Source organism: Phacochoerus africanus, chromosome 15 (assembly GCF_016906955.1).
Source record: "Phacochoerus africanus isolate WHEZ1 chromosome 15, ROS_Pafr_v1, whole genome shotgun sequence".
Lineage (NCBI taxonomy): Eukaryota > Metazoa > Chordata > Mammalia > Artiodactyla > Suidae > Phacochoerus > Phacochoerus africanus.
In genome coordinates, this window is record NC_062558.1 from 88602753 (window position 1) to 88616952 (window position 14200).

The 14200-nt window shown below is 36.0% G+C and overlaps 1 protein-coding gene across 3 annotated transcripts in view; it reads left to right on the forward strand.

Moving 5' to 3' along the window:
- The window catches only part of BMPR1A (bone morphogenetic protein receptor type 1A), a 143784-nt gene that overhangs the window by 105774 nt on the left and 23810 nt on the right, over nt 1-14200 (forward strand). For all 3 annotated transcript variants that reach the window (XM_047760162.1, XM_047760164.1, XM_047760163.1), the window contains exons 3-4: nt 6244-6469; nt 12572-12734. In XM_047760162.1, coding sequence (XP_047616118.1) covers nt 6403-6469; nt 12572-12734 — 230 coding nt within the window. In that variant the 5' untranslated portion in view covers nt 6244-6402. The remainder of the gene's footprint in view (nt 1-6243; nt 6470-12571; nt 12735-14200) is intronic.

Below are 14200 nucleotides of genomic sequence, written 5' to 3' on the forward strand. Positions count from 1 at the left end.
ACTGGCATATGACTCTCTTCTGAGCACTGATATGCCAAAGATGGGTTTATAGCATAATCTAGTTCTAATTATTTGTGACTTTTTTTTGGTTTAATCTATAACAAAAAGTTTTGGAGAAACGAGGTTAGTTTGTAGTACTAACAAACTACATTGTAATGTTTTATTTTTTATTTTGTTTTTGTTTTTATTTTGTTTTTTAGGGCTGCACCTGAGGCATATGGAAGTTCCCAGGCTAGGGGGTTGAATTGGAGCTGCAGCTGCCAGTCTATGCCACTGCCATAGCAACATGGGATCTGAGCCTCATCTGCAACCTATATCACAATCCACTGAGCGAGGCCAGGTATCAAACCTACATCCTTGTGGCTGTTAGTTGGGTTTGTAACCACTGAGCCACAACAGGAACTCCGTAAATGGTGTTTTGAAAATAGATTATCTACTATTTTTTAAAATAGTTCATAAACCAAGGAGTATTTATTGTGCATCTAATATTGAGGCCCCTAGTGAGGGCTACAAAACCTATGTGCATCAATTATAATAATGCCATACTAGTGTGTCTTGCCTCTTTTTCTGGAAGAATTTCATTTGTGCTGGGGAAAACAGTTTCTTGGCACAGAAGAAAAGTGAAAGGTTTTGAATGAAGAGGAGGCAGTTGAGCAAAACAAAGGTTAAATGTGTTAAATTTGCTTTGAATAAATAATTCGAGCATTGGGGAAAGGGTTGGTCTAGTCAGAAGGTAATTTCAGGGTGATAAGTGACGGAAATGTCTTATAAAGTGGAGCTTCTTTGTCCCTACTGTAGGTCAGAATTTAGCTAGATGGTTATCTTTGCTCCTTTTTCAGACTTTCCTAAAGACCTCATTATGAATGTCTCACCCCTCACAAGTTCTCACAGCATGGACTCCAAGGCAGGCTTTTTGGTGAGATTCCTGTGTATTATCACAGATAGCTTCGCATAACTATTTATTTAAGCGTGTTATTTTCTTAAGGGTTTATGTTTAGCTTTGGGTGAGATTGTCTTTTACAATGATATAAAAATAACTTGAGTAGTGTTGCTACACACATTTGTATGTGTGTATATTAGCTTAGGGATTGTTGGGAGTTGAGGTTAGAAGTGGGGAAGGGATGGATGAGTTGCTTGTTAAGGAAAAAGACAATATTCTTATGCTAATCCAAGCTCTGGATCCGGAGCAAAGCAGCCGTGCAAACAATGGCTGTGGAGCCAGAAAGTCTGCAGTGAGTCTAGTCCTTCTCAGAAAGCTTGTCAGACCAGGCGCCTGGAGCTGCCTAGGGGGAGGGACCCCTAGAAGGGGGGTTTTCTCCTTACTACTTTATGGAATTGGCAGTTAGCCAGCTTGTTGAAAATTCCCAAACTTCACTACTAGAGAGTAAAAATTAAGGGTGGGGGTCTTAACAGGAAGAGGAAAGAATGACTTTAGTCTGTTTTTTCAGCTGACTTCAGCCTTTTCCTGTTTTATTTTATTTTTTTAATCCTGATTAGAACTGTTGGTTTAGCTTTCTGTTTGTAAAGCTTTAAATTTTTTAATTTAAAAATAAATTATTTACATACATTTTATTGAGTAATTTTGTCATAGTGTTATCTTCCTGAAGAAGAAACTACCAAATCTGCTTATATATGACAATGGAAAAGTAAATCTATCTAGAGGCTTTCTGGATTATTTAATAATAGCTTTTAAACATGAGCATCATTTAAAAATTTTAATCATGCAGTATTTCGAATGTCTGCATTTCCTTATATTGCAAGAAGAGATATTTTAAATTTTAATATAAAAATTCCAATGAATTATTCTAGGAATTTAAAAATAATTTTATCCTCAGATGTTAGAATTATAAAATACTCAGTTTCCGGAGTGGTTGCCAAATAAGGTTATTATTTTTTCTGTATCATAATTATAGAAACAGTTAATATGCTGGGACAAATAAAGGGAAAGTCATCAATATTTGTTATTAATAACAACAGTTATAACAATAACAACTAACATCTGTTATTTATTGATTGTTTAGTACTGAGATGAAAGTCACTAACTCATTTGTTACTGTCCCCATGTTGTTCCTAAAGAAATCAAGACCTAGATAGCTTGAATAAAGTCCCCCAAATTATGTAGCAAATAAATACTGGAGCTTATTTTTGAAACCAATAGACTGACATCAGAATTTACTTTCTTAAATTTGCCAGAGTATTATATGAAAAATGCTTTACTTAGAACACAAAACTGATGTCATCTTTATGGAATCCATATTTTGTTTTTTGTTTTGTCTTTTTGCCTTTTCTAGGGTGGCTCCCGCAGCACATGGAGGTTCCCAGGCTAAGGGTCGGATCAGAGCTGCAGCCACCGGCCTACACCAGAACCACAGCAACTTGGGATCTGAGCCACATCTGCAACCTACACAACAGCTCACAGCAACACTGATCCTTAACCCACTGAGCAAGGCCAGGGATTGAACCCGCAACCTCATGGTTCCCAGTTGGATTCATTAACCACTGCGCCACAGTGGCAACTCCTGGAATCCATAGTTTAAAGGGGCAAAGATAGCAGTGTATGAACAGTGTACGGTATAAAGCTAGGGACAGTCATCCCCCCCCCCGCCCCCCGCCCCAAAACATGAGCCTTACTTGTTGAGATAATTTAAAAACACAGAACATACTTTTGGTTACTCCTTTGGAAGAAGGATATTAGTTATCTTATCCAGTTAGTTCTTTGGGCATTGTGACTATCTTATACTTTTATTGTAACACTCTGACTTGACTATGTTTTCCAGACTTCTGTCTTTTGGTTGACTTTGTAATAATTTACAGTGATTAAGTTTTTTTTATTTCAGCAAATTTATCATCATGATTGTATTATAGCAATCAGTGTTATCTGCTGCTGCCCAATAAATTAACCCAAAACTTAGCAGCTTCAAACATTCAACATTTATCATTTCGTACATTTTCTGACCATCAGGAATCCACCAGGGGCTTAGCTGGATGGTTGTAGTTTAGGGTCTCATAAATTGTGGTTAAGCTGTCTGTGAAAGCTACAGTTACCTAAAAGCTTCCCTGGTGCTGGTGGATCCATGTGTAAGGTGGCTCACTCACATGACTGGCAGGAGGCTTTGGTTCTTTGCTGCATGGGTCTCTCTATAAAACTGCTTGAGTGTCTTTATGACATGGCAGCTAGCTTCTCTTAGAGTGAATGTTTCAAGAGTGATCTAGGAGGAATCTGAAATGCCTTTTATGATTTGGTCTCTGAAGACAAACTGTGGTTTCCATCTTACTTTATTTTGTCAGAAGTGAGTCATTAAGTCCAGTGGGAATGAAGAAATTGGGCTCTACCTTTTGAAAATAGTTTCAGAACATCTCTGGACATATTGTCACCATGGTGATCTTTTGGTAGATTGTGGTGGGGATTTTTTTAACTCTGAAAAAATACCACTTGCCTATAGTTCATATTCCAGCTGTGGTAATGCACACTACATTAATATTTTACATAATAGAACCTGAACTGTGAACTTATTTTGTCAGTGAATGCCAAATAAATATTTGTGATGTTAATGTTTTTATCAATACAATTTTTAAATGAACATTGGTGTTCCGGGGACCTCTTCTCTTTTCATTCTTAGAAGGGCATTTCATTACAGAACCATAGCTTTAAATATCTCTATACTGTTGATATAATAGATTTATATCTTTGGTCCCAAATGTTTCAGAACCAAAAACCCATTAGACATTCCTTTTGAGAAATTTCAAATGTCTAAAATTGAACCCTTGGGAGTTCCTGTTGTGGCTTAGCGGATTACAAACCTGACTAGTATCGGGTTTGAGGATGTGGGTTCTGTCCTTGGCCCCACTCAATGGGTTAAGGATCTGTCGTTGCCGTGAGCTGTGGTGTAGGTTGCAGATGTGGCTCAGGTATCAACTTGCTCTGGCAAGTTGCAGAAGGCTGGCAGCTGCAAACCCCTAGCTTAGGAACTTCTATGTGCCGTGGGTGTGGCCCTAAAAAGCAAAAAATAAAAATAATAAATAAAATTGAACCCTTGATCTCTTCTCCTTTCAAAATTCATTTGTCCTCATTTCAGTAATTGCTCATGCCAGACATGTAGGGACAGCCTTTGACCCCTCACTCCCTTACCACCACATCTAGTTCATTATGAAGGCCTGTTGAATCCCTGAAGTTTATCTTGAATCCATCCACTGTACCATCACCACCCTAATGTTAACCACTGTTGTCTTTCTCCTAAATTGGTAAAATATCTTTCTTAGTGGTTTGTTTCTTTCTGCATTTGTCTCCTCCAGTTCATTACATAGAAATCAAATAATTGCCTTCCCATCCCACTTATGTTTAAATCTCACATCCTTCATATGATCTTGTCCGGCTTGGTCCTTGACTCTCTTATGTCTTCAGCCTCATATTCCATGACATTACCCCTTCCAAACATTCTTAGCATTTCAGAAACATTGTTCTTTGCTCTTCTCTGCCTCAAGATCTTTGTATAGTCTGTTCTTTATGCCTAGAACAATCTCTTCAATCTCAATGCTGTTTCTTTTTTCTTTTTTTTTTTGGCCTTTATAGGGCTGCACCCACGGCATGTGGAGGTTCATAGGCTAGGGGTTGAATCAGAACTGTAGCCTCTGGCCTACGACACAGCCACAGCTACACCAGATCTGAGCCGCATCTGCAGCCTACACCGCAGCTTATAGCAACGGATCCTTAACCCACCGAGCAAGGCCAGGGATCGAACCTACCTCCTCATGGATGCTAGTCAGATTTGTTTCTGCTGAGTCACAATGGGACATCCTATCTCAGCTTTATGTAGATGCAAAGCAATTTAATTTTATAGTAATTTTATAGTGAGAAATTGCAGAGATTTTAGAACTAAGCTGTATATAAAATGCACAATATAATTGACTTCTCTGTAAACCTTATTTCCTCTATATTGCAAGTGCCTTTGGAAAGCTAATTGAAGTGGAAAATTCTTAAATGAATAAAATAGAAGCTCAGATTATTTATGGTAGAAATCCTGCAAGGATAATTCTTTTATAAATAAAAAAATCTTTTTCATTCAGGAATAGTTTGTGCTGAAGTCAACAAAATCAAATTATCTGAACCAGTAGGATGGGGGGAAGAACAGAATCATGTTCATTTTTAGACAAACTGGCCTTTTCTATTACTTATTTAACTATTTTATAATTGCCAAACCTTAACTGGAGAGGTTATATTTCATGTCATCCATATTAAAAGTTCAATTTTATCCTAATGAAGTCAGATTTATAGTATTTTAGGGAAGTAATTTTGTTTTAAGATATATTTCTGGAGTTCTCTTGGGGCTCAGCAGGTTTAGAATCTGGTGTCTAGAGTTGCTTCTGTGGTGTGGATTTGATCCCTGGCCTGGGAACTTATGCATGCTACGGGTATGGCCCAAAAAAGGTGGGTGGGGGGAGATATGTTTCTGTTGTTTTTGCTGTAATGATGTATTTAGTGCATATTTAAATATTTTTTTCTAGGTGGGCTTTCTCTTCTATCTATAGAGTAAATTATTATTACTATTTATTTATTTATTTTGGTCTTTTTGTCTTTTAGGGCCACACCAGTGGCACATGGAGGTTCCCAGGCTAGGGGTTGAATTGGAGCTGCAGCTGCCGGCCTATGCCACGGCCACAGCAACGCCAGTGATCTGAGCCTTGTCTGCAACCTACACCATAGCTCATGGCAACTCCAGATCTTTAACCCACTGAGCGAGGCAAGGGATCAAACCCGCGCCCTCATGGATGCTAGTCGGGTTCCCCAGCCACTAAGCCATGACGGGAACTCCAAGTAAGTTATTAATTAGAAAGATTCAAGGTGTTATTATCACATCTAGTAGGATTTGAATGATTATGAGTGAAAAACTTAGTATTTTAAATTCACCTCTTCCTGCTTTATTCTTAATGTATTTAGAAATTTTCTTAGTAGCAATAAAATAATTTAGTCATTTTGGAGCAGTCAGAAAAGACTCTTGAGACTGTTGGTGTACTTACCTTGTTTTGCACATGGTTAATCCAAGGACAAGAGTGGTGACAACCTATTACTAAACTATTTAAGTTTTTGAATTACAGTCCTTTTTTTTTAAAGATAGCTTTAATCTTTAAGAATGTATTTCATTGTTTAAAGGTATATTTGGACATTTGTTTTTCCTCTTTTAATATTTTGAAAACTTTGTAGAATTCATTTATATTCATTACTTTTAAAACATTTTTATCTTTCAGGAGTCAGGAGAAAGCAGTGGAAGTTGGAGTCATTGTCAAGTGATTGAGACCTTTTACAAGAAAATCTCATTGAATAAAAATCTTTTAAATTAGTGACATAACAAGACCAGTTATTAAATATTAAAGGTGACAGTGTACAGGAAACGTTAAAATTGAACAATGACTCAGCTATATATTTACATCAGATTATTGGGAGCCTATTTATTCATCGTTTCTCATGTTCAAGGTAAATCAGTGTTCATTTAAGTAGTATTATCTTTTTTAGTGATTTGTTTCTGTATATATACAAATACTTATTCTTACAGTTGCTCTTACAACTCATGTCCTCTTTTGAACAGTTAGGCTCAGTATGCCAGCATAGCTTTTAAATATAGAGGCAGAGGACAAACACATGCCAAATAATTTTTACACTTCACTATGATAGAAACATTTTCAAGTCTATGTAAAATATCAGCCTCTCTGAAACTATTTGGTTATCTGTAACATAGGCATTATGATACACAAAATTAGATCTTATGAGGATTAAACGAGATAAAGTATTAAAGTACTTGACCTAGTGCCTAAGACACAGAGTAATAGATACTCGAGACTTAGTTTTAATTAAAACTCCTCTTTTAAAATACAATAAGGAATAAATGTCAGTAATTTAAAAAATTTTGTCATAAAAAAGTTTAGAAACATAAATGGGGAGGGAGTTGGATGGACTGGGAGTCTGGGGTTAATAGATGCAAACTATTGCATTTGGAGTGGGTAAGCGATGAGATCCTGCTCTAAAGCACAGAAACTATATCTAATCACTTATGATGGAACATGGTGGAGAATAATGTGGAAAAAAGAACGGGTATATATGTGTGGCTAGGTCACTTTGCTGTACAGTAGAAAATTGACAGAACATTGTAAACCAACTATAATGGACAAAATTAAAATCATTTAAAAAAAGAAACATAAATGGGAATCTCTGTGTGCTGATTATTAAAATTTCTCCAGAGTACTGAAAGTTTTATTTATGACCAATATTGTAATTTTATTATTGTTCATTCACAGCTTAGAACTCCCAAACAGAAAGTTACTGTGGTGACTCTTAGGATCAATTCAGCTGCATGTTTGCACATGACCTTTTCCCTGTATGGTTGATTTAGGACAATAATTTTTTTATTTTTAATTGAAGTATAGTTAATTTATAGTGTTGTGTTAGTTTCAGGTGTATAGCAAAGTCATCTGGTTATATAAGTATATATATATATATTCTTTTTCAGATTCTTTTTCATTATAAGTTATTACAAGGTATTGAGTATAGTTCCCTGTGTTTTACCTCTTTTATATATAGTAGTGTATATATATTAATCCCTAACATATACACACTCCTGTATTTAATCCTAAATTATTCTAAACTCCTAATTTATTCCCCCCTCCACTATCCACTTTGGTAACCATAAGTTTATTTTCTATTTTTGTGATCTATTTCTGTTTTATAAATAAGTTAATTTTTTATCATTTTTTAAGATTATAAGATGATAAAAAGATTATCATTTTTAACATTTAAGTGATATCATATATTTGTCTTTCTCTGACTTACTTCACTTAATATGATAATCTCTAGGTGAATTAGGACAGTATTTTAAACTGAAGATACTATTTAAACTGAGATATTACTATTTAAAAAAAAAAAATTTTTTTAAGGGCTGCACCTGCAGCATATGGAAGTTCCCAGGCTAGGGGCTGAATTGGATCTGTAACTGCCGACCTGCATGCTGCAGCTTGCAGCAGTGGCAGATCCTTAACCCAGTGAGCGAGGCCAGGGATTGAACTCACATTCTCATGGATACTAGTCAGCTTCTTAACCTGCTGAGCCACAGTAGGATCTCTGAGATTGTACTAGTTTGGCAAAAGGATTTTAGAACATTTTCATTCTCTTAAGTTTATGACTACATTGTTCTTCGTAATGTTTTGTTCAGTGATGGTTAATGTGTATTAACAAGAAATATGAGTATTTCCCATCGTGGCTTGGTGGTAACGAACCAAGCTAGGATTCATAAGGATGTGGGTTTGATCCCTGGCCTCACTCATTGGGTTAAGGATCTGGTGTTGCCATGAGCTGTGGTGTTCTTTATATTTTGTCTTAGGTTTGTTCCTTTCTTTAATTGTTCCATGCTTGAAATGTAGAATCTTCTTGCAAAAGCTACTTTTTTGTGTGTGAAATGGCATATTATTTAATAAAACATCTTTTTCTTAACATTTCTTGCTACATGTCTTATTGATCAGCATCAACCAAAGCTGTCATAATTTTAAAGATGAGTTAAATTAATAGTAATATTTGTATTTGCCACCTCACTCCCAGGTAGTCATTGTTTGCTATTAAAATTTTTTAAAAATCTGGGAGTTCCCGTCATGGCTCAGCGGTTAGCAAACCCAACTAGTATCCATGAAGACGCAGGTTTAATCCCTGGCCTCACTCGTGGGTTAAGGATCCGATTTGATCCCTGGCCTGGGAACCTCCCTGTGCCACAGGTGCAGCCCTAAAAGACAAAAAAGACCAAAAAATAGTAATAATGAAATAAAAAATTTTTTTTAGTCTGTATGGACCACACTGAGGTAATACAATACAAAATTTTCATTCTTCATCCTGATTCAAGTTGTTATATAATAAACATTTGTTAGCTGAAATAAATTGGTAGTTACCAGGCACAAGTGAAAAAAATCATAGTAAGAATTATATTTCTGTTAAAGAGCAAAATTTGTTATATTTCCTTTCAAAGATTAGTTTGACAGTTGCCTTCAAATGATAAGATAAAAATATTTACTCTTAAAAAACTTGGAGTTCCTGCTATGGCACAGTGGGTTAAGGATCCAGCATTGTTGCAGCTGTGGCATGGTTTCAGTCTCTGGCCCAGAAACTTCCATATGCCACAGGTTTAGCAAAAAAAAAAAAAAAAAAAACTTAAATTAAAAAAAAAGGTTATTTCTTACAGATTACTAAGGATTGCCAGAGTGGTTTTGGTGCAGATAACTTTTGACTTTAGTTCCTCCTTTATCTTGAATTTTGTCTTGGGAAAGTACATTTCTCTGTATCTTTGTTTCCTTCTTTAAAACAAAATTGAAATAATAATACTTATTCTAGCAAACAAGAGTCTTTTGAAAATCCATTGTTACTATATAGGTTTAAATGCTTTATATTGAAATAAAATTATTCAAATTGGAAAGAAGAATAACTGATAGATATTTAATCCTTGTTTTTCACTTGGTCATAAATTTTAGAAATTGATTTTTACTTAAAGCAACTGATTATCCAATGAACAGTGACCTAAAAAATAGAGATTTATCTTTTGATATAGATTTTAGACATTTGCTGGTGTTCATTCGGTAGTTGGGTAGTGCCAAGGTTGACATCTCTAATTTTCTTGGCTTTTCCCTCATGTTTACAAAATAGCTGCTGTTTTCTGCACTGGAAAAAGGAAAAATGGAGAAGAGGTCACTATTAGCTTCAACTGAACCTACTCTCAGAAAAGCAAAAGTGTCTCTAGAAACCAACCCCTCTCCCCGCACCAGCAGATTTTAATCTTTTTTTGTTTTTTAAATTGGGCAAACTGAGACAGTTGCTAAGGCTACTAGAAAGCTGGAAGACAGGATTGTCACAATTGACTTAGATTAATCTAAGTCCATTGCTGAGGACTGGACACACAGTCCCTCTAGACAAAATCAGAGTTTAGTTAGCTAGAAAGACGGGGAAGATAGATAGCCATTGGGGAACTAAAAAGGTCTGGAACAGCTATAAGTAACAGCTATAAGTAACCTAGACTCAACTCAAAAATAGTTTAAATAAGGAAAATGTAATGTTGCACAGTAAGACATTTCTCTGTTTCAACTGTGCTGTCATCCACCTGCTAATTTAGCTATGAGTTAGTTTATTTCATAACCACAGTGTAGCTGCTGATGGACCAAACATCACATGTAGATGTATGAACTTTAGAGTTGACAGCATTCATTGTAAGAAGAGGGGTGGCTGGAGTTCCTGTCGTGGCACAGCGGAAATGAATCCGACTAGGAAGCTTGTGGTTACGGGTTTGATCCCTGGCCTCGCTCAGTGGGTTAAGGATCTGGTGTTGCCGTGATCTGTGCTGTAGATTGCAGATGCAGCTCAGAACTGGCATTGTTGTGGCTGTGGCTGTGGCTTAGGCTGGCAGCTGTAGATCTGATTAGACCCCTAGCCTGGGAGCCTCATATGCCCTGGGTGCAGCCCTTGAGGAAAAAAAAAAGAAGAAGAGGGGTGACTGTCTCTCATGTATCTTTTTAACTGGTAAAAAAAAATCTTTAATCAGGCACCTCCCCTCCCCAGCTCTAGACTTTAATTTAACTTATCGGCCAGAATTTATGGTATGCTCTTATGTAAGCAATGCAAGGGGAATGGAACTAATATTGTTGGATTACACAAACAGTTTTTTAGATTAAAGAGTTTGGCTGTGCTTCCCTGAACACAAGAAAGGGTAAACACTTAACAAACAAAAAAGTTTTGTGTGTGTATATATTGCAAGCAAGATAAAGAGGAAAAGAACAACTAACTATCTGTTGCAAGGCATCACATTTTTTACCTAACATCATATACTTTCTCACATGCATATACTTAAAAGTGCTCATATTGTTATGACATATTCAGTTCTTCCTCAAAAGGATATATAACCGAGAGTTTCATCCACTCAGTACACTCAGCTACTAATCCAGGACTTCTGGATAGTATGTGGCCTTTTCTCTCAAGCCCAAACATGCCTCTTCATGGTCCAGCAGTGTGTGGCTAAAAGAGAAATCATGGATGCCCAGTATACACAACATTTGATGATGAAGAAGGAATAGGATAAGCACTATGTGAAAACTCCTATTGTACTGGTTTCAAGTGTTACAGCAAAGTGATTAATATGTGCGCGCGCGCGCGTGTGTGTATGCGTGTATATATATTTACGTATATATGCATTCTTTTTCAGATTCTTTCCACATATAGGTTACTACAAAGTGTTGAGTAGAGTTTGTAATAGGATTTTAAAGCTGATGAGGAGACCTCAGATGTGCTTAGTCCTGTGATCTTTTTGAGTAAATGAGGCTTGGAGAAGTGACATGGCTTGCCCATGATCATCTAGCTAGCTTAACGTGGAGTGGCATAATAGACCAGAATCCATGCCCCCTCATTTCTAGCCCAGTGGATTTCTTCCCTTCCTAACCACCCACCTTTGTTGTTGTTGTTGTTGATCTTATTTACATAAGTGAATTCTTTAAGTTTAGTAGCAATTTGGAGAATTCAGTGAAGATTATTAAAATTTAAGGCATGGAATCACCAACATTTACTTAGCAGCACATTCTTTTCCTGTTAGTATGTATGTGTTATTTTTTTCTTTCTTCAATTATTCACCTTAACAGTATAACTAAATTTAAAATCAAGTTTACATTGTGCCTTGAACCACTTATTTAACATTTATAATGAAATACATTCCCAATTCTCTTAATATTTTATACCTGTTTGGCTCTACATTTCATTCCGTGGAAATCAACCCTACAAGGATAGCCTAGCTGATCTCAGCTGATTCAGAAGGAGGAAGGAATTACCAAAACGTTGTTTTAGTTCTATTTTGCTTTCAGCCTGAAATAATAAGTACCAAATATGACAGTATCTGTCATTTGAGGCTACTAGGCTCCAGTGCAAGAACACAGTTCTGTTTCCATATTGTAACTACTGCCCTACAGTAACCTCCAGTTTCTGGCAGCATATCTGTATTTGAACCAATGACCTTGAGATAAAAAGGCACCAGATAGTGTGATTAGTCCCCATGCTCTCACAATTCCCTTACTTAAGCAATTAAAATCCGGAGCAGTATGCTGTAACTTCACTTGCACATAGAGGTACAAATAAAGAACTTTTTTTTTTTTTAAAGCTAGCAACAGTTTTAAACCAAAGAGTCTTTAAAAAAAAACCAAAACACATTATTTGTCTGTTTTTTTAATTATTGGAAACAATCTCAGTCTTCTCTGAAATTGCTTCCCATTTTGTAGCTTTCTTACAAGTTATGACTATATTCTACCTTGTGCCACTCTTGTTTTTCTTTCACTAGTGCAAAAATTGTGACATAGTCATTTCTATGTATCCCATAATATCTGGGGTGGTTTTTCTGTGCATTTTAAGTTGTTCATAAATGTTAATCATATGAATAAAATTTATTTTAATTAAAAGAACACATTAGGTACAATTACTGTGATAAGAAAGCTTAGAAACTTGTCACTGAAAATTAGAATGAAAGAATTAGCTTTTTGGAAATGTTTTATTTACAATTTTTATATTTGAATACAGGGCAGAATCTAGACAGTATGCTCCATGGTACTGGGATGAAATCAGACTCCGACCAGAAAAAGTCAGAAAGTGGAGTGACCTTAGCACCAGAGGATACCTTGCCTTTTTTAAAGTGCTATTGCTCAGGACACTGCCCGGATGATGCTATTAATAACACATGCATGTAAGTTTTTTATGCACTGTTTCTTAAAGTTGTGAGAATAGGATTGCATTTAGTGCTATTTTAAGAATTGTTTACATTGAAAAAAAAAAGTTTTTTTTTCCTTTAGTTTTTTATGATCTTTTCCAAAGAGCCAAAGCTTCTTGTTCTTTATATAGGAACATTTATTATACTCTTAAGTGATTGATGGTTATTTTCTTAAAGTAACTCTTTTTTTCCCCTTAAAGTAACATTGTAATATAGCTTTTTAAAAGTGATAAAGGAATCTGGTATTTGTCTAACATTTTGGGTTTATTTATTGCTATTTTTATCAAAGTTATTGATGCTTATGGTAGAAAACTTAAAGATTACCAAAAAGAAAACCTGAAAATTCACCTAAAACCATATCATTCTAAATTGGTCAAATTGGTTGAAATATTTTACTCAACTAGTATCCATGAGGATGTGGGTTCAATCCCTGGCCCCACTCAGTGGGCTAAGGATCTTGATCTGGTGTTGCCTAAAAAGCAAAAAAAAAAAAGTGGAGGGGATTCTGGCATACTAATACTAAAATTAGAAATTTTTCATTAAATACAAATACACATATAAATTTCTTGAAAATTTATCTATTCAAAAGTTCTTAGTTTTTTCCTATTAAATAAAAAAATGCTTCTTAGGATCTTAGTTAATCTGGTCTTCCCAAATAAAATTTTCTTTGTCATTAAACCTATTTTTATGTTTCACAGAGAAGTTTTTTTATTTATTATTGTGTATAGTATAGGAATACTGAACATATTATGGGTGAAAAAAGATAATTTTTTTTTTTGTCTTTTTAGGGCCATATCGGGCATATGGAGTTTCCAGGCTAGGGGTTGAATTGGAGCTGTAGCCGCCAGCCTATACCATAGACACTGCAACAGGAGATCCAGGCTGTGTCTGTGACCTATGCCATAGCTAACGGCAAGACCAGATCCTTAGCCCACTGAATGAGGCCAGGGATTGAACCGGCATCCTCATGGATATTAGTTGGGTTTGTTACTGCTGAGCCATTGTGGGAACTCCTGAGACAAGGTTATTTTTAAGTATCTTTTTAAACATTAAGATTATTTACTTTTTATAAAATTTTATGAATCATTTTTCTGTGATCACATGACTTTGATTACCAAAGAGAAGTTACGTAGTACCTCATATTTGAGGGACTTGTTTAACAGAAATCCTTTTCTGCCTGACATGGGACTCTTTTTTTTTTTTTTTTTTTGTCTTTTTGCTATTTCTTGGGCCGCTCCTGCGGCATATGGAGGTTCCCAGGCTAGGGGTCGAATTGGAGCTGTAGCCACCGGCCTATGCCAGGGCCACAGCAACACGGGATCCGAGCCGCGTCTGCAACCTACACCACAGCTCATGGCAACGCCGGATCGTTAACCCACTGAGCAAGGGCAGGGATCGAACCCGCAACCTCATGGTTCCTAGTCGGATTCGTTAACCACTGC